The 21552-nt window shown below is 36.5% G+C and overlaps 1 protein-coding gene across 10 annotated transcripts; it reads left to right on the top strand.

The window, feature by feature from the left end:
- The first annotated feature begins 2349 nt into the window (after positions 1-2349).
- Positions 2350-20095, top strand: lypd6b (LY6/PLAUR domain containing 6B). 10 transcript variants are annotated; one of them, XM_016237750.1, is made up of 9 exons: positions 2350-2539; positions 10829-10854; positions 12355-12438; positions 15707-15796; positions 17308-17365; positions 17786-17826; positions 17929-18027; positions 18172-18299; positions 18407-20095. In XM_016237750.1, exons 5-9 carry the CDS (start codon positions 17358-17360, stop codon positions 18575-18577), a joined length of 447 nt encoding a protein of 148 aa, XP_016093236.1. In that variant the 5' UTR covers positions 2350-2539; positions 10829-10854; positions 12355-12438; positions 15707-15796; positions 17308-17357; the 3' UTR covers positions 18578-20095. The 10 variants fall into 10 exon arrangements, with proteins under 10 accessions (XP_016093236.1, XP_016093232.1, XP_016093229.1 ...); XM_016237746.1 differs by having other exon boundaries at positions 17701-17826; XM_016237743.1 differs by lacking the exon at positions 17308-17365 and having other exon boundaries at positions 12358-12438; positions 17701-17826.
- The last annotated feature ends 1457 nt before the right edge of the window (positions 20096-21552 follow it).

Here is a 21552-nt window from a genome sequence, read left to right as displayed (position 1 = left end):
ACCCACAAACTAAGACTAAAGGATATTGTCTTTTAAAATGATTGAAGTGCTATTTCATTGCAACTTTTTTTTTCTTGGTTTTTTTGTTGTTGCCCCGAGTCGTTTAGTATATGAAGAAGTCTTCAGTGTTTCTATCACATTCTGATTACAGTAATTTGGCTCGTCTGTCATTACACATGCCAGGTTAGTTTCCATAGTAGGAAGTCTGGGAGGATGAAAAGTTGTCACTAGAACCTACACTGGAAGTTTTGACACCCTCAGGAGTAACATTAAGAGCTTTCTGTGGTTCTTTTAATTGGCACTAATTCCTTCAGTCTTAATGGCCATTGAGAACATGCAGTGACATGACTTAGGAATGTAGCTTAGGAACACACACATTGCTTCAAGCTTAATTCGTCATGATTTATAACAACTGATAATGCTGTTGCTGGATGTTCATTTTTATATGCATTTATTTATTTATTTTTATGTTAGGTATTGGAATTGAGTTTATTTTATTTACATATTGTCTTTTGTATATTATTTTTGAGTTCCTCACAGTAGATCCAGGTTGTCATGTGTAGACGTTGTTATGCAGATATGGGTGCTTTGAAATTTTTAGTCACTGTTATTTATACCGTAAAGTGCTCTGGAGCAAACAACAACTGTAAAATATCAGTATTAATACCACATTAGTGGGAAAATCGGGAATAATTTCTATATTCCTGTTATTAAACTGACCTGTTTTGAAGGGCATGAAATGCAATCATTTAAAGAAAGCCAAAGTCAGAGACATGACAGCTTCACATATGAAAAGATAAGTTAAAGAACGCAAATGTGGAGAGATTTTACAGCTTATTGTTCTTTTTGCATTTTATGCGCTGAATTATACTGCATAATTTAATTTTGCTTATTTTAATATCATTATTTATTATTCTTGATATCATTATAATATGAATGAACGATTCTTTAAAAAAAAAACTCCAATGAAGAGATATCATAGATTTTTTGAAGAATCACAAATATTGTTTCATCAGGTAAAATATGCTACCATGCCATAGCTATTTACAATCTTGTGCTAATACTGTACAAAAATGTTGCCTACTAACTTGTCTGGTGTTAATTGTCTCTGGTCTATACTTCTGCGTCTATACTTAGCATTGTTTTTTGTTATCAGCTGTAATGAAGTGACATAAGTACATGAAAATGTTAATATGGTGAAAACAAATTCTTAATCAGTTTAATGTAATGACTGACCAGCTCCATGATAAGTAATGTGAACACTGTCTTGCACTCTCTTGTTGGATGTTGTGAATTGAGGAAGAAAAACACAAACACTTTCACAGAAATTCAACTTAGTTTCTATTTGAGAACCTGTCCTATCAAAAGAACATCATAACTGAAATAATTCGTTTTTCCTATTTAAAAGATCATCTAATGTAAAGCATACAAACCACATAACCTAGTGTTTTTGTATCTATGTCCTTGTACTGTTTTTTTCCATGTAGGCTACAGCTCTATTGTGGTGATCACTGTACTGCACACAGAGACCTCTTCAAATCGAGTTTGTCTTCAGGTTCTTGTTAATCAGTGCTTCTGAAATGTGCTATAACTATAACTTTACCTCAGCAGCGCATGGAGCATATTAAAGAACATGGAATGAACTTCAAATGAATCAGTTGTTTTGTAGGTGAATGAAGTGCCACAACAAGGATATGAAAAGGTTTCTAATGTCTGCTTGTTTCGAGATCATGCTTAAAGCGCACGTGTTGTGGATAACAGGGTTTTACCTACAGAGTGTGACACTCATTTATCAGATGTTGATGTGGAATAAATAAAAATTTACTAAATGTATCTTGCAGCAATTTTGTCTTCTCTTGGCAAACAGTTTTACTTTGCTGTAAATTGCTTTGAGGAAAAAATAAACATGGACAACTTTATGAAAACCTATGTTGGTGTGCGGATAGTTTTGAGTGGGGACAGCTAAAGTACAGGATCAAAGCAAGTCCACTTTTTCTGCCAATCGATTGTTTTGAACAATGCGTTTCAAAGAAACGGTAAATAGATTGAAATTTACTGTAATTGCGGCATCAAGTGATCCTGACATCCTTGTGAGCATATTACAACATGGTATAAAATGTTCTAAGAAATCCATATGTAGCAGGTACATTACTTTTTGTTGTGTTTTATTAAGTTTTTAAGAGTGTTCGGCCGCTCAGTCACTGATCTGGTCCCAATCGAACATGTCAGAAATACGGTTCTAATGAGTCAGATTCGAGAACCGCTTTAGATGTGAACTGGTTCAACTGATTCACTAAAATATTTGACTCAAAAGAAAAGGAATCCTGACGTCGAGACCCAGTCGACCAATCAGAGACTGAGTTAGTGAGAGCGGCGAGACCAGGGTGAGACGCTAAAAACCACAGCAGCAAATGCAGTAATGCACTCATTTTGTAGTTGACTGTGGCCGTGTTGTCCCACATCGCTGCAGAGGGGATGCGGGTGACCTTCACGTACTAGAAGGAGTTGTGATTTGTGAATGAAATCACACACGTCGACGGTGAGTATGCTTTGAGCTCTTTAAGTTTGACAGGTAAACTCTATGGGACAAACGCTCAAGATCTCTTTGCCAAAACCAAACTCATGAACAAGATGTCAACACAGCGGGACTTATTATTTAACGTTAGACACTTTTACATTATGTTAGTCTAAATCTTTTACACAACCGGCTTGGATCTAATGACCACTCCTGCTAGTTGCCACACGTTTTATTTCACCGAGCACTCAGCATGATGTTATTTTATAACATAGGTTTTTAGGCACACCTTTAAATCTTGGCTATAAATAATAAATAATTGAACATTGACATCGTTATGGAAAATGCAGTTCATTGAAACATGCCGGGATATGTTCATGACACTATATTTTAAATAAAAATGCCATTATCCACAACATGCAAATTATATAGACTAGTTTTTTTTTTCTTCAAAATTTGAACAGTAAATAAATAATAAAACTGAAGAAATGAAAAAGGTATAAAAAATGCTAAAATATTTTTGCCCAATTGTATTTTATGAATTAATTTTTTATCATTTATAAAATTACAACATATGTGGCATTATAACCCCAACCTGACATTTATGACAAATAACCATGTCCTTCATTGTAGTTATTTAAGCAATAACAGAAATGATTGGATGTTTAGCTTGGTTGACATAATTCATAAAAAAAATATTATTTTTAGTTTTTACTTGGGTGTCTGAAACCATCTTTCATAAGCATTGCTTTAGGGGAAAAAAATCCATTGAACCCAGTTATCCCTGTTGATTCATCAATAAAAGTCATCTGGATGACACAAATGCAAAATGCCAAAATCAAATGAATTAATTAAAGTTGAAATGACGTTTTTGGCCAAAGGGAACATCATAGCCCATTTTGCCTGATTTCTTTGTTCATAAAGCACTGATTTTTAAATGTTATTTATTTAATTTCTACTGCATAGACAGCCAAGTATTATTAAAAGCCTATCTTTCCAGCTGTGAACTATACCCTTTAAAACCATATAACAACAGTGACAACTAGCCCCAGTCTCTCCTCCTTATTTGATTGTAACATGATTTAAATGAACACAAGATATATTTTCCAGTTAAGGTGACCACATATTAAGAGAGCACAGTTCCAGATACATTCTTGTTCCTGACTTTTCAAGATGGCATAGCACCTGTTTTGAAAGCAGGTGTATAACAGTGTAGTGGTTAGACAGCTGTTGTGTGTCAATCACAGAACAGGATCAATAAAAGATATCTTTAATAATAGACTCCCATGGTCTCAAAGATAGCAGCTGACGGAGAATATCACATCAGCTACACCTCATTTTGATGGTACAGATGGTCCATTTGATTATATATCATCAGAACCTCCGGTGGCCCTCAGTTCCACTTCATGTTGTCCTTCCTGCATTCTCATGGGGTTGAGGAGTGATTGAGAGCCCCTCCTCCCTTCTTACCTCAGCCGTCACTCATCTCTGCTCTCATGTAGAACTGGAGGACACTAGCAGATCACAGGCAGGATTGTTGTCTTTGATGTGGCCCTCAGCTCCTCTAGATATCATTGAGGCTCCGTCTCTGGCTACGAGAGAGCTTCCATTAGTCTGTCAGTGAAAGCTCAGTCTTACCCGGGGATCAGATTCCGCTGTCAGCTGCCATGTATCTGCAATCAGGAGTCAGACTGTGTGTTGAGGAGCCCACAAGATAGAGATGAACTGGTCACGTCCTGTCATTCAAACCCTGGTTTGTAGAACGCATCACTAAACCCAAAGACTGAAGGGTTCTCACTCACTCATTTATATCACTCACTCACTCAATCTTTGTAAAAACCTTGTGTGTAATTTAGCTTGTGGCATTTGTAACACATTTACGCGTTACTTTGTGTAGACAGAAAAAAGCAATAACATAGTTTCCTTATGCCTTTAATTTTTGAATATTTTATTTTAGTGTTATTTAAATACTCTAATAGTATTTTTTATATTTAAAAAATATTTCATATCATATTTAGAAATGTAAAAAAAAATTGAGATATTATGCCCCCCCACCCCCCACACACACACACACACAAATTATTTGTGAGGCTTTTAATGAGAACTGTTGTACTATACTGACTTTTTTTTTTTACTTTTAGCTTCCAAAAAAAGAAGACTAATTTTAAAAACATGCTCATCACAGAAGATGTGTATTTAGAGTTAGTTAGAGTTAGAGTTAAATAAATGAATAGATCCAGACAAAAAGAATTAGCATGGTGTCATTGAACCCAGTTATTATTTAAAGAGACAGTGTCTAAGTAATTGTAAGAAAGCCGGATCCTCCAGTTGGATCCTTGCTTCTAACTTTTAGTCAGTACTTAGCTTAGGATGTTCTGTGGATCAAATCCACATGACTCGTATATTTCGGTCCTGATTCAGACCTTTGCAATTACTGTGGAATTTTAAGAGTGGTTGCATACCACACCAATTACATTTTTATCACTTGCATAGAGAGTAAGAGCCTTGATTGCTTGCCCTCCTTGATTCAGAAGGACTGTTGCTGCTGTGGACAGATGAAGGGGGACAGATGGCAGGAAGGCTTGATGATCTTAGAGGTCGCAGCTGCTGTTGACTGACCCACACGGCATTGTGCTCGATGTCGAAGCTACTGTTCTTTTCAAATTTTGCACAGCAAAGATATTGTAATTTCAACTCATGTATATAATCGGGGAAGATTTCTCCCATATTTGTTTTGGATGCTCATGTTTTTCCTCATTTTTGAGTGAGTTTGTTTATGGATGACGTGCGGAGATCTTTTTGTTTAATAGGTGTTTGGATGAACTTTAAACACAGGGTTGTTTTACTCCCTGAAGTGGTGCTTATGATATCTAAGAGCTCAGCCATTTCACTGCGGTCTATCATTAGAGTAAGTCATGTCAGCTCTTTACAATTGACTTGAGAGGGAGCTCAGAGCTCACAAGTGGGTCTTCATCAAACGTTAAAGTACATGCTCTTGACTGGTATCACATGACTCCAGTTATGTCATATTCTAACGCAAGGAATGATGTAAAGATGCCGTTTCAGTTCATAGAAAGGTTCTGACTTGTATTTTTTGCCCCAGTTTTTAACGACTACCCTGACAGGCCCTGCCTCACTGTGGGCATGTTTAGACCAATACATCTAGGTTTAAAGAGGTTGTTTGTAGTAGTTACTATTCTGCTCGATGATTACATCCTGAAGATACCAATTCTGTTTGTGTTCAGTATAAAAAATGGAAAAGCAGAAAATGTGAATGTGCTTTGGCTCAGGTGAGTGTCCCCTTCTAGAATGACAGGGATGGTCAAGCGTGGAGATAAGCCTGACCTGAGGCCCTGTGTTGCAGGACTATTGCAGTGTCACCACTCACCCAGTAGAATGACAGGGGAGGGTCACCTGCTCTTGCCCTCAAGGTCATGAAAACAATAGAGGTCCCCAGGGTCATCGATGAGAGACACATACTCTTTTCTCTCCAAAAAGTCAGTAGAAGCATTAGTAGAGTATCTAGAATCAACTCTATATAGTTGAAGAATAGGTCCTCCCTTATGAGGAGAGTTTGTTCATTATTTAAGCTACTATGTACAATTTTCCCGAAACATCTTGCCGTATAATGAAAAGGGTCAGATATTGTACTGTACTTAGTCTGAACAGGTTTTTTTTTTTTTTTAAAGAGACTAAGAAATTTTTTTAGATCCTTTTGCTGGCGAGTTTTGTTTAGAATCTATTTTGTGAGTCCTTTTTGAGTTTCGTTTGGAGGCTTGGCCCGCTGCCTTTCTTGCAGTGTGTATCAGTTCTTGTGCTGGGATGTGAATAGATAAGGGACCCATCACATTGTGCAGCACACAGACTGATTTACCTTTCTTCTGTATAGTCAGGTTGAGTTGTGGCTATTTTAGCAGCTTCACTTTTCTTTTGCTCATGTTTTTGGCAACAGTTTGGCTCCTTTCCCCCCTTTTGTTTTTTAATTATTGAGAGAACATTATATAAAGCACATTTTTCAAATTTGTTTTTGGAATAAAAGTCTCTCTGGTTGAAAACTCTGGCCTTAGACTAATCAAGGTGCAACATAAAGAAATGTTTGGAATACAATAAGTGATTAGATACTTCACCCAAGTGATTAGATATTCATCCATAAGACTTCCATTAATTTTTGGAATAGAAATAAATATATTTTTTTATATTTTCTCATCATTTTTGTCCATCCATTTAAAGTCTACATAATGTAATTTCATTTTTTTTACACACATATAAACATTGATCAACACACATACATAGAGTACATCAATATGATAATGGAAGCTCAAACACGCTTGCTTGGCACACAAGAACCAATAAGGTTTGTTCTCATGTGTCAAGCAAGTATGTTTATGCAAGTACATCAAGCAAGTGGATGTGCATTCATATATTTCCTTAATGTTCTGCTGTAAAAACTCACAGGACAAATAATTGCAAGAATTTATGTAAAATTATTAAGGGTCCGTCAATTTCCCTGAGAGCTACGGCTTAATATTATAGAGAATGCCGATTGAACCGGCTTTGAAATGGCATTTTTAAGGTTAATCATAAATCATCTAGTTTTTGTGTGTGTGCAGATGTTCTAAAGTTTAAGAACGTTCTTGGCTCCAGTGTCATTTGCAGAACATCACAGCACTATGATCATGCTGGATTTTTCCAGATCTCGTCCAGTTAGATATCAGTTCAGAGCCATATGCTTCACCTGCCTTTAGTGATACCTGAGCCCACGTTTCTCCCAGGGCCCCATCCAGCCCTCGCTGTGGCCTCAGAGGCAAATGGACAAACTCCTCTCCATTTCCCAGCCCAGTGAAGCACACAAAGGAAGCCCTTGTTGCGGGGCTCTGATCTCTCTGAACCTGCAGGCCAGAGAACAGGAAGGCTTCTGAGAGTCTGCAGGAGAACGGTGGAACGAAAGAGCGTATGCGCTGTAATCAGTTGGCCAATTAAACAGACCCTGGTCTCTCACCCCCATGTAATGAGAGAGGCCGACACTCAAGGGTTCCTTTCTCAACATATGAACCTTGGGAAGAGATACTTTTGCTTCTGTAAGCATGTACAGATAAGCTATACTTGTTATGTGCTGGTTAGCATGATATTAAATTGTTCGTAAAGTGAAGATTAAAATAGTAGTTATGCTAATTTTGGAAGCAGATGGCAGTTCTGAAACACAATGGTCTAAAAACCTTTGGGACTGAAGAGCAATTTGCTTGTCAGTTCACGATGGACTTTTAGGAGTATTCCTTTAGAAAGACCCTAATGCTCTAATGAAGGGCTAGGTCAGCTAGAATTGGTTGAGACACCAAATGCACATTCTCAGAATTTCTTAAAGACTTGCTAAGCTGCTTTAAGGTGTCACGTACCAAATAGTAATAAATACTTGGGAAAGGCCCACAAAGAAATTTAATGTGAAATATGAGACGTGTGTAATTTTACCAGGGTGGCCATTGAGCCTTTAAAATTGCTGTGAAAGGAGACGTTCATGCAGCTTCACTTTCTGAAACCTTTTTTTTTTTTTCGGTTCAGTGCAGGTGCCAAACGCTGCGGCTCCCTACTCTGATCATTTACAAGGGTTTTTTACTGCTGTTTGAGTAGTAGTTTGTGTTGAATATTGTAAGCTTTGAATTAGTTTATTTAAAAAATTTGCCTTAAATATATTCTTTCATTATATGGGAATTTGCCTTTGTTTACATATGAGTCAAGACGTTAAGTATTAGGCTGATGTTTTGTATAATCATGGGAGGTTTATAGGTTTGTTAAAAGTATTTAATTACTTTTTAAGGAAACTGGTTGAGGTTAGGAGGAAGTTCTCACTAGACCTATATCCTGGTGACATTTTTACAGTAGATTGTGACTGAACGGATGAACTAGGACACGTATTTTTCATAAATATCAGTTTTTGGGACAAGTTGCCACATTTTAAATGTTGGAAATTAGGGCTGCACGATATATCGAAATATCGCAAATGTAAATATCGCAATATGCATATCGCAAGGGTGCAATCTGAATCATTTTAATAATAGGCTACTTAAATCAAAACGTTGCAAAAGGTCAAAGTTTTAGTTCGACGCATATAGCAGAGAATTGCTTGACGTTAAAAAAGAGTTAAGTTTAATAAGTTGCAGAAAACAACTCTTTGCCGTCTCTCTTGCTGTCTGACTCACACCTGAAGCGCGCACACAAGCCGCATCTCACGCAGCATCTCTTCAGTTCTGCCGCACACGTGCAAAGCACGCGCACACACACACACACACACACACACACAGAGACGCGTTTGAGTCTTTAGCATCTCCTTATGTTTGAACACACATACACACAGAATTGTCAATAGTACCCGTCTCGACGATCATTCTCGTAAACGCAGTCGGTTATGTTTGAAATGAATGGAAACAGCTGAGAAAGAAATCGGACGTGTATCATTATACTGGATCCGTGCAGTCGGTTTAAATGGACAGCAGCCTATAAATACCTGCTGCTGAATATGTCACTAATGTTAATCATACAACAAAACAGCTATAACAAAGATTAATCTAAATTTATATCAAAAATTACTAAATTTAATTAATACAGTGAACACTATGCAGTGTTATTTTACACTTAATTATTAAATTTCTGTACCTGAATACTACTGTTTATATTATCTATGCTTGTAAATTATGTATTTCTTTTTTTTCTTTCTTTCTTTTTTTTACTGACTGTTCATTTGCCTTTAATCATGTTTGGACTTTCTCAGACTATAGTTTTTGCTGTGGCATATGAAGAAGTACTTAAAGTGTGTGGAAAGCAAAGTTACAGTGATATAAAATTAGTGTCATTAATTTTTTTTGTTTGTATGTTCACACTGATGTTAAAATGACATTTTCTGATTTGTGACATTACTTTTTTATGTAATGCTAAAACACTGCTGGTCACTTTCAGAAGTTGTTCTTTTCCAAGAAAGAATGTGAAACAAATTGGTTATATAATTTTCATTTTTAAATATTTAAAAATATAATTGAAATTTTACACAATTTAAGCAATATCATATCGCATATCAAATATATCATATTTTTAAATAAGGTATCGCATATTGTATTTTTCTTCAATATCGCACAGCCCTATTGGAAATGCATAAAATTGATTGATTACAGTTATTGGTTTAATTATTTATTAGTGGTTGACCGATATATCGTCAAGGCCGATATATCGTCAAGGCCGATATATCGGCCGATATTTGGTATTTTTTAATATCGGCCGTAAGTTTTCCTGTTTGGCCGATGCGTTCGTGGTGGGACTTTTATTTTGACGGCGCTGAGAACGGCAGCGCCTGAGCAAACAGCGCTCACATTTTCCCTCTTTTTCACTGTTGTTGTTAACAGTTCTGTCTATATGAATAGAAGTCTGTCTAATAATCAGGTTAAACAAAGTAATTAAAATGTATACAAAAAGTATCAGAATGATTGCTTTTATATTAGGCCTGTTAGTAACAGAAAGGCAAACATTATAATACTTTCTCGTTTGCCGATAGCATTCAGCAAATACGTATTTATATAATTTAAACAAATATTTGAATGACTAATGAACATTTAATTTCACAAACCTTGCAAACTTAGTCGGATCCAGTTGTGAGATCTTGTGAAGTGTGCATTTGTATCCTGCATGATCGCGTGTTCTCTGCGTGATGGTCGGTCCATGCGAATTGAATTCAGCTTCACTGGAGACGCGCGATCGACAAACTCGTGATTTCAAATTATGCTGCGCTTTATACATTTGCCCACTGCCATATTCATGTCATTTCCACTGTGTGCTGTATGTAAAATGAGTGTTACCTTTGCTTTATTTGAAAAAATATGATTCCCAATGCTCACAAACTTCCCAGAATACGGAGTGCCCTGTTGGTTACAGTGTTTACTTTTTAATTTTTAATTAGTTTTTTTTTATTTTATATTTTAGTTATTTGTGAAAAATACTTTGTCATCTAACATATACGTATGTTAATTTAACACATTTATTTTTTAATCCATTTTCAGATTATTTCAGATTTCTTAAATATTAATTAAAATAAATAAAATTATTTCGGCCACCCTGCGTTCCAAGATATCGGCATCGGCTGTCAAAAAACCAATATCGGTCGACCACTATTATTTATTTATTTTTGGCTAAAACAATGGTTTGGTATTTTCATATCATTTACATTTTTGCTGTTTCATTAATTGTTCAAATTTAGCTGGAAAGCCTATAATAGGTTTTTTAATGGCAATTTAGTGACTGATCTGTATCTTCTTCTTTTTTCCAACGTTTCAGTGGCTTTTCGTTGTCAGGACATTAAGGTATGTGCCTAAACAGAAATTGACTTAAGTGAAAGTGAAAGTGAAGTGACATGTGGCCAAGTATGGTGACCCATACTCGGAATTAGTGCTCTGCATTTACCCATCCAAAGTGCACACACACAGCAGTGAACACACACCCGGAGCAGCCATTTATGCTGCGGCGCCCGGGGAGCAGTTGGGGGTTCGGTGCCTTGCTCAAGGGCACCTCAGTCGTGGTATTGAAGGTGGAAGAGAGCGCTGTACATTCACTCCCCCCATCTACAATCCCTGCCGGTACGAGACTCGAACCCGTAACCTTTGAGTTATGAGTCCGACTCTCTAACCATTAGGCCACGACTTTCCCCCTTAATTAATTGACTTAAAAATGAAACCTTAAATCTTGAGGAATATTCAGTAAATATGTGATAACTAGTCGTGGTCTGCCCTACTGTTCTCAATTCAGATGAAATGCCATGACACACGTGAAAAGGATCCACCTCAAGCTGCTTTTTAAATTTTTTTGTCCTAACTTGCCGTGACCCTCATCTTCACATACACATAAATACACACCTCAGGGATTTTCCACACAGATCTCACTTAGGCACGACTAGACCTAATCGGGTAACAGAAAGGCATTATACTGAGTGTATTACTGTACGTCACCTCCGTTATCCACATGACATAGCCTGAAGGATATAATGGAATCTTGACATGACATTTTTATATAACAATGAACAATTGCATCTGTGGATGGATAAGATTATGCAAGTCAGTAATAGATTTACAGAATGAACAGACTTTTTATAGCCTACATCTTTCTCTGATAACTCATTCGATAATAACAAATAAAGACCGCAATAACTTAATTATCATGATCCTTTTCTTATCAATATTTTAGAAGGTCCTTTAACTGTTTTTTTTCTTTTCGTTTTCTTTGAGTTCTAATGTAGTTGTGAGCTAGATTTATTGTTACTTAAGTTACTTTATAATATTTTAGAAGTTTTTTTTTAATTAAAAAATCTGAAATGTAGTTATATGAATAAACAGGATACAGCAATTTACATTTAAAATATTATCTAAATTCTGTGAAGCACATATAGTTTTTCATTTAAAAAATGTCTGTAAAAGTCCACCAGAGTATACTAATAGCCCCTGTTCTGAGTTGTGGTGTATTGTCCTCAGGGCCTTTGTGTTTTACAACCTACATGTCTGTGTGCTGACTTGGTCAGCATTGATAAATGAGTGGGAAAGGCACCAATCACAAATGAACAATAAAAGGAGTCGCACAAAGCCCCCTTGAGTTTATATGCTTGACCTGGTGTGTTTATGACAGTCCGTCTTCCTGTGAAGGTGGGCTCACATACCTAACCAGTCACTGACAAATGTAAGACAAAGGAGATATAAATGTGGTGAGATTCTTTCAGTCCAGAGAGGAAATGAAGATGTTTGTCAAGTAAGCAGTCTGGATAGATGGATTTAATTGTGTGGTTACTCCACATTTTTTTCTTCTTCTTTTTTTAGCAGCAGTTTCTTAAGGGGGAAAATGGTTTAAGAGAGAAAGAGGAAGTGTTTTACCCTTTTGAGGATCTCAACAGGAAATCTCAGGTAACTGGAACATTTGAATGTTTGTATTGTTCTTTCAGTGTTGCTATGCTGTAATGATTCATGAGCTTGGTAAATATACACACACTTGAGTGTGGCGCACTTGAAATTCTGCCAGCGTTACTGTGTACTGAGCAACATGGTGGTCTTTGATGTCACCTTTTCTCCATATCCCAACAGAAATTTGATTCCTCAAATCTTTCATTTGATGAAAGTGTCCTGGAACCAGGGCGTTTAGGTCTTTAAAGCTTATTTTTCTATTTCATGCTAAGCTCTCAGTTCTGTCATATTTCAAGAGACATGACATGTGGGCTTAAGTGTTTTTCACTTGAATGGTCAGGATCTGGGTCGTACCTATGCAGGTGCTTCCAAGTGAACTGTGGGAATGTTTTCTTCTTTTTTCTCTTCGTGTTCAGACAAATTGTTTTTAAATTGCTAGACTTAGGATCACATTTACGAGAAGGTTGCTGAGTAGCATTAAATCATGCTGTTCATAGGACAAAAAGCTACTAAATTATTTCTGGCTTGGTACATCTGAACATTGGCTTTTTAGATCACTTTTTTTTCCTACCCAGTTTCTTCAGATTCCTCTTTTTTTCATTTTCAACTGTAACCTCAAAGAAGCAAAAATAGAGCACTGTATAATGTAATGAAATAGATCCACTGGCCCTCAGGCCATCAGAAAAGCCCCCCGGCCCTTTAGAAGGGCGGACCATCAACACCTATAGAAGAGCTCGTTATGTGTTCTGGTCTCTGTCACAACACAGAGAAATCTGCTAGTTTCAAAACAAAGTAGTAAATCTGTCAGCAATATCTTCCAGTAAAAGAGCTGACAGAGCAATATACTGTAGTATTCCTGGACATATAATGTGCATCTTGTTTTGGCATTAATGCTAGCAAAGATCATGCATTAATGCAAATCATATTTTGAAAAGATTTAATCTCCATTGATTATGAACTCAGTCTGACTTTTACCTGACCTAAAGAACACAGGATAAAATTATGTTAATCATGTGACTGTATTTGACTCTTAAGAGCTATGGAGTCTATTTCTGACACACACACACACACAAAAAATTATCATGACTTGTAATTTTACAATTTATGCCATGTCAGTTGAAGGAAAGTCATATTAGAAAATGCATACAGTATCCTCATTCAAAGCAAATTATTTACTTTATAAATCATATTACATATTGAATTAATTTTCTGGCTCATGAAAAATTGTGAATTGACTAGTAAGACTAACTGAACAAAGATCCTGAAGTCATGACGATTTGTCATTGATTCGTTCCTTTCAAATCCTGTTGAGCTTCTTTGTTTTGAAATCGTCACTTTGGAAGGTGGTTTCCTTGGAGGCGAGACAGAAGGTGATTTGCTTTCTCCACTAAAATGTGTTTAAAGAACTATTTCTCATTTTTTACACATGGTAGAAAGAGTGCCTTGACATAAAACGTAAAGCATTAAACCTTCACTGAAAGGCATAAATGGGAAATACCAAACTGTTTATGGCCAAAAGGTAGTCGTGAAATATTCAGGAATGCATTTGAGAATATCACCAGTGTTTTATTTGGATATTCAAACAATAATCCACCATTAAATTGAGGGATTTTTAAAAGTTCTGGTTAGTCTGGGAACATTCCTGTTATTCTAACCCTGTCAGAACATCAGACTTGTATAAAGCTCAAAGGATGCACTAAAACTCACTGTAGTGTGATATTTACACAAGACTTGAAGATTTCACAGCTGTATATTTAGTGTGACAGCCGTGAGGGACAGCTAGATCTCAAGATATAATATGAGCAATACTGTATCATATTTCATTGATATTCCACATGCAGCTTTTTTATGGGGACTGGCAGAAGGCCATAATATATTTTCCAAAGTACATAAAAAGTTTGTATGCAGCATATTATATGAGAGAGTCAGTAGTGACATACAGTATGAAGCCTCCTGTATTTTCTGTTATTGTGGTGTTGATGTGATTTGTACACTCAGCAGTCTTTTCCTCACTTCACTTGCTGCCGATCTCACCTCTCAATGGCAGCTCTCCATAGTGGAATAACACATACTGTACTGCTAACTAACTACTGGTGCTGCTCACAGTTATAGGTCAAATTGTTGTCACTTATGTTGCAAACATAAAACTATATATAATTCAGTCAATCTAATTAAATTACATAAAAGATATAATTTAATTTGTAATTCATCCAAAGTATATCACAGTAGGTAAATTTCCCTTAAGGAACTAAAGCCTAAATGACCTGCATAATTCTGCAATAGTGGGGGGAAAAATGGGACAGAAATAATTGCCAATCACTGCTCATTTCCATGTGTTAGCAGTCCTGGCTCAAATTCAACAGTTCATTTTCCTCACCATCCAAGTGCATGGCAGAAGGTTTAAACATGGTGATGCTTGGTTCTGAAATAAAAAGCTCTATTTATGATGTAATAAATAACTGTCGGTCTAAGGTGGCGTATAATAGCATTCAAAAGTTTTCTATCAGTTTTTTTTTTTTTTTTTTGTGAAAAGGAAATTAATGCTTTTTACTTTTTAATACTTTATAGTGACACTGAAGACTGAAGTAATGGCTGCTGAAAATTTTATCTTTGCCATAAATAAGATTTAAAATATCCAAAATTAAATGGAAAATAGTTATTTTAAATTGTAATAATATTTCACAATATTACTGTATTTAACTGTACATTTGATCAAATAAATTCCGCTTTGGTGAGCATAAGAGACGTCTTTCATGTCAAATATAATTTTTTTTGTCAACCAAGATCCTCAAGAATAGTTTTTACAATAGAGTGAATAAATTGAATCCCACTGTTACAGATTTCACAGTAATAAAGCAGTTGACTATGCAACCCCCCAAAGACCATCAAGCACCTCATAACTTTAGTGGATTTAAGTATTGATCTCTACAGCTTTTGCAAAAATCAATGCACAATTCACTCATGTAGAGTATTGAGGAAAGTACAGTTAATCTAGCAATGTTGTGTTCTGGGTGTTCCAGAGGTTATGGGGATGGGGTGTGTGCTAAGTGTGTTTGTGTGAATGCTAATTACATGGGCTAGACTGGCTTGACACCACACTGTCAACTTCAGACAATGGCTAGAGGCTCCGCCCCCACAATGCACCTGCTGTCCAATCAGAATCGGGGGATGTCAGGAGGTTGGGGTCTGTTTTTTTTCTTTCTGTTGTTGTGAGAGAGAGCTGAAATAGAAAATGACTTCTAAGCTTTCTCTTCCCTTTTTGCTTTGAAAGTCTCAGTCAAGATAGGAGCCTCTGCACATGTACTCAGTGAATCTGTCTGCCTGACATGTTAAACCTATAAGCTTTCCATACAGACGAAAGGTAAGTCTTTGTTTTTTTTATATAGTTTGATTTTCAAATTCATGTAGGTTTTGTCTAAATATTATTTTGTGTGAATGAGGTGTATGTTTTGCATTATATTATTTCATATTTGTATTGGATAAGTAGGCTACTTTTATAGTATGTCCTGTTTTTCGAGCAAATTTAGTCTTTTTAATGTGAGTTTTTAGTAAGTGGTCAGTTTTTGTAAATTCTAAATATTAATTAGAAGATAGGCTCTCGCAGATGTTTTTTTTAGAAGAAGTTACTATGTTAAAAGTCTCGGTTATTCAGGTGGCTTCACAGATGACTGGAGCAATCAACAGGCCTCTGAAGTTCTTAAACCAGTCAGACAGCACTGGCCTCTAGACCTCATTTACATCACATTTCATTTCACTTAAAGACATCTACTTTCAAAGAATGCTTTTAAATATCTAACTAGACTATGGTTTTGATCTAAAATCCCTCCATGTTTCAGAATGCAACCTTTGTTTATGTAAGAATGAGTGCATGTGTGTGTAGTTTTATATTAGGCATAAATATGCCAACATAAAGATGCATGCAAATGACCATTTTACGCTCTTCACTCTTAATGAACTGATTTTAAGTCTCTACATGTGCCCTGGCTGGTTTGTGACCTAAGAGCACTTACTTTAGGAGCTGAAAGGCTTCAGACTGCAGGCCCCTGTGTGCGTTTAAACCTCTGGGTCAGTGGAGCTGATTTCTGTTGTGTTGTTAGTCATTATATACGTGTGATCTCTCTTTACTCTGCTAGAGACCCTCGGGAGTGGATTGTCACTGCAACAAGATTAATGACACTCATCTGTTTGCTTTTAAGCCATATGCTGTCTGTCTAGAGATGAAGTAGAGCCTGTGGATTTCTGTGTACTAAATAATGCTGAGTACTTAATTTAAGCCATTTGAAAGATGAAATTTAAACTTCTTTATTTTCCAGATTGTGAATCTATATGAAGAACTTGCTCACAGCATGTTTCGCTGATGCACTCTTATGTTTATTCAGACAGGAAATAAGTTACACACTAGGCTAACGTCCATCACACACAGTGAGACTGTCAATGCTGTGTAATTGAACACTGATGGAAACAAGCACTAGAGCATGTTAATGTCTTTAGAGAATGCGTTCAGCCTTAATCTTTAACCTCTTGAGGTCACCATGCCAAGTGCAAGACATTTCAAATATGGGGTGGAAATCAGGAAGACGTGGATGGGGACTTTAGTCCCTTGTCATCAGTTATAAGGCCTTATGCTCGGTTTTGGTTTCCTGCATAAAAAATATAGGTACCGTACTTGCAACTGAAGTACCAGAGGGCTTTATGCAAATGGACATATTAGTGAATCCAGCACATTCAGTAAATTGAATAATGCATGATTAGGATTTGGATGATCAGAATTGATTCATAGGTTGTACTTCTTCAGAGTATGAGCCTTTGCTGTAATTAAAAGAAGTAATGTGTCAATCCATCCATCACCTACAATTCTGTCCTGTTATTCAGGAATTTGTGCCTTGTCTTCATTCTGTTAAAAGAGATAACGATGGATATGAATGAATAGGTAGGTTATCTTATAGCTGTAGCCATCAGTCTTAAATTTTTACATATAAAATGATTTTGTAACAAAACAAGACTGCATATTATACATACATAATCTACATAAAATATTTGTATTATTCCTTTTAAAAGCTCATCATATCCCAGTTATAAACATTTATGTTTCCTACTGTGAAGAAAAGGGTGCCTGTTCATCATGTTTAAGCACTAGAAGCTGTCTGTATTTGCCCAGTCCATGCCAATAATTGTAATATTGAGGTGCATAACAAAATATATATTAGGACGAGTGGAAGTTAAATGTTCAGAGACTTCAACTTTATCTTCAACTGTTTATTTTAGGAGTCACTATCAGTGTTTTAAACATGGCAGCAGATCTGGCCTTAGTCACTGTTCTCATCCAGCTTTTTGTTGATTTTGTGACAAGTGACAGCATTGACTTCTACAATATCATGCCTGCTGCAGAAGGTGAGTTTGTTTATTCCAGTTAATTGTGTTAATTCATATTAATTTTGTTAACTTCTAGTGACTTTATAGCGATAATATAATGCAGTGTTCATGTCTGTACAGCCACCCCATACCCCAAGAGTTTCAAGTGCTTCACATGTGAACAGGCCTCAGACAACTACAGCTGTAACCGCTGGGCAGAAGATGTGTGGTGTCCTCAGAGTGAGTTTACTAAACACAAACCCACCTCTCTCAGACCTTCACAGTTGTCTCTAGATTTTAAAAAAATTCTTCGACTGAATTGTTCAGGCACTCTATAAAGCAATATCCTTTTAAATTCCTAATATCCTGTTCCTTCATCTATAGATACCCAGTACTGCATGACAATACACCACTTCAACCATCATGGAAAGACAAAATTTGTTACCAAAAGATGTGCAGTGCTTGAAGAATGCCAGTTAGCTGGCTGTAGACATCACAAAAACACACATCATGTGAGTATCACACACACAATATTCCACTCTTTGAGTACATGTCAACATACAAAAATAATCTCTTATATCAAAATGATTCACTCACAAAATGTGGTTCTGTCTCGCAGGAGTGCGTATCTTGCTGTGAAGGGATGGTTTGCAACGTAGAGCTGCCAACCAATCACAGTAATGCAGTGTTTGCCCAAAGACAAACCCACAGCTCAGCAGCACCCACTTTCAGGATCTGGGATTCTGTGATCCTGCTGGTCCCAGTTCTCACGGGACTGTTACCATTGTGATCCTCAATCATAAGAACTTGTTTGGTGATGAACAGCTCTACAAATCATTGAGACAAAGGAGACGTCACCCACACTGCAGTATTAATACAGTCAGATGGATGTTTTCATTAAGGCCACGGTAATATCATGCAGAAGAAAGCTAGGATTCCCATTCATCTCACTGGCAGGATGTTGCAGGATTCACTAGAAGAATGTGATTTGCCATCTTTGCTGATGGGCTCACAGATGTTTTCACGACTGATCAGTGACTAATCAGCCTGGAGCCGCAGGAAAAATTACATCATGGCTTGGCTGATTGGTTAATGCGCCACAAGAAGAAGATCACTCACTAGTGACTGTCTGGAGCTTTAATATAAGTCAATTTCACACTTGTCGTCTTCCTTCAAAACAGTTGGACACTGATACATAATCTACTATAATATAATGAAATATTTGTGACTTAGACGTTGCTTGCAAATGATTTTATTCTTTCAGAAAACAAAATGATGTTTGGATGTTCGTCAGTGGAGAAGGACGCATTTTGCAGCCATACGGTGTAGTTATGGCATACCAGCAGGGGCTAACTAATGTGACTGTGCCAATCATCAAATCCACTGGATTCAGTGAAGAGACGGCTTGTCAGCTAGTGATGGAGGAACTGTGTGCACGGGAAGTAGTGTCAGGAAGGTCTGTCAATGGAATACTAGTACCGCTTGTGATGACTGCTTACTAATGACGTGCTAAATAGGACAGAGAATTAAATAGAATTTAGCAGCTAAAGCAGTGGAACTAACTTATGCTGCCTCACTGGATTTGTACTGAGCAAATTGAGGCTCAAACACTGAGCATTAGAAGTCCCTATGTGGGATGGTCCTATGGCTCTGGTCCCAGATTCTGTCACACAGGCCGAGCACAGCAATGAGAGGACGCGGGAAGTGTTGCTCTAGTTTTCTAAATGGTGTAAATGTCTCAAAAAGAGATCTTGACTGCTGCATAAATGTCACTGCTTTAAGAACATGGACCTGCATCACGTAAAAGCAATTAACAAAATGAATTAACAAATTAAGCATATTTTGAGTTATTCTGACTTGACTATTGCAAATCCTGTCGTGTTTTATTGTCCCAAAAAACAATAGAGATAAAAATGTTACCATATTTAACTAACCATAATGTGTCCATGCACAATATTCTATTCTATTTATTTATTATCAATATTCTATTCATTTATTATGCTACTAATATTTCCCTTACGATTTGGCATTAAATGAAATCCATCTGTTTTCTAAATGCATTTTAACTTCTGAACAATTCATCTGTTCATTTACGTTTTTTTGACCATCATTTTTAATCAAAATGTCATAAACCGCTCCACCATCCTACATTTGACTGCAAGTTCACATTTAGCCGATCTGCCTCCATCCAATCAACAAACGATGGATAGAACCGAGTTCCCACCCTACATTTTTAGTTCTTATTCGATAATCCATTTCACTTGGTTGCACGTCACAATAGTGAAGAAAGGATCTGTCGCTACTTTCATTTGTTTCACCAAGACTTTAAAAATGAAATAAAATAAACATTTTTTATATATGTATTACAATTTTTGTAGATACTGTTTCAGTTGCTAGACCTGTTTCATAGATGTTAATGTAAAAAAAAACTTACAGTGCAGCTGTGTTCCTTCCCATGAAGGTTGAAGTGAGTTATGATAAATAGTCTTGTTTACTTTCATTGGGTTGATTGTGTAAACGGGTTCTCATCTCTTTAATCTATAACATACCGCTGTGCTTTTTGTATGTGAGCAGCAGGGCTACGTTTTTAAAATTCATTCCATGCTGATCTGAGAACAGTTTCTGTCTTTTCACATGAGACGGCCCAGGTTTAAATTTGGAGGAGGGAGCTGAACCTCGAACAGCACAAAAGAGCAACTTCCCCCTCAGAGCTCAAAGAACAATAAAAACATTCCCAAGAGGATCTCAGTGTGGGACACAAAGCCATGGACCATTAATATCATTGCTGTCTGGAATAATGAGGGGTTTTTTTCTCTCTCTCTCTACACCAAACATGACATATAGTTCTTCCTCTAAAATTGTTGCAGAGGAAATGAGATTTGGTTTCTGTGTAGCTGCTTCACTGACTTATGAAGTTAATGTGTGTGTGTGTGCGTGCGTGCGTGTGTGTGTGTGTCCCTGCACCGCTGACTGTCTCGACGTGTGTGCTGTTTGCTCTGGCTGCTGGCTGTCTTTGTTCTGGTTTTATTAGGCGTGGAGTTGGAGTCTGTCACTTTCAGGCTTTGGAGAGTCGTTTTTCTCCCATTGAGAAAAACAGTATCAGTGCTGCTGCTCTCATTTGCACTGCCTGTGTCTTTAGTATTCAGAACCCAGTCTGTGCAGATCCATCCAGATGCTTTACTGTGAGCATGTTAGCCAACCAAAAGACATCATGATTAAACTGTAACAGCATTCTTTATGATAAAGTGGGAGTCCAAATTGGAAATCTTTTTAAAAATCTAGTTTAAACCTGGGGGGGGGGGGGAAAAAAATTTCTTTTATAAAAAAAAAAAAGAAGTTTTAAAAAAATTAAATGTACAATTTTTTGGAATGTTTTAACACCTGGATGGTTTAGTGATGAATCTACACAGACATAACATGTTGCTAGTTAACAAAACAATACTTAGCACACAAATATTGGGGGGAAAAAATATGTATTTTTAATTTAATACAAAAAAAAAATATATATATATAGGGGGGGGGGGGGGGATAAAATGTTATGGCTTAAAAAGAAAAACACGTATTTAAAATAATTAAGAAATGTTTAAATTTTTTAATGTATTTTTTAGGTCATTAATCCAATATGCAAATTTGTGCCAGTGATCATGTGAGCTCCTTTGTACAGACTTTCTTGCTTCCATTGTAGCACCATTCTTTTTTTTTCTAAAATTCTTAAATTTTTTTATTATTTTTAGGATTTAATTATTTTCTGAGCTATTTTAAAGA

The sequence above is a fragment of the Sinocyclocheilus grahami genome, unplaced genomic scaffold (genome assembly GCF_001515645.1).
Source record: "Sinocyclocheilus grahami isolate Dianchi unplaced genomic scaffold, SAMN03320097.WGS_v1.1 scaffold523.1, whole genome shotgun sequence".
NCBI lineage: Eukaryota > Metazoa > Chordata > Actinopteri > Cypriniformes > Cyprinidae > Sinocyclocheilus > Sinocyclocheilus grahami.
This window is presented reverse-complemented; position numbering and strand designations above follow the sequence as displayed.

What these genes read in the sequence shown, in the direction of transcription:
- lypd6b (XM_016237749.1), top strand. Translation starts at nt 17,724, where the DNA reads ATGGCAGCAGATCTGGCCTTAGTCACTGTTCTCATCCAGCTTTTTGTT. An exon ending in TATCATGCCTGCTGCAGAAG is followed by an intron (nt 17,827 to 17,928) that starts GTGAGTTTGTTT and finishes ATGTCTGTACAG; the next exon opens with CCACCCCATACCCCAAGAGT. An exon ending in ATCACAAAAACACACATCAT is followed by an intron (nt 18,300 to 18,406) that starts GTGAGTATCACA and finishes TCTGTCTCGCAG; the next exon opens with GAGTGCGTATCTTGCTGTGA.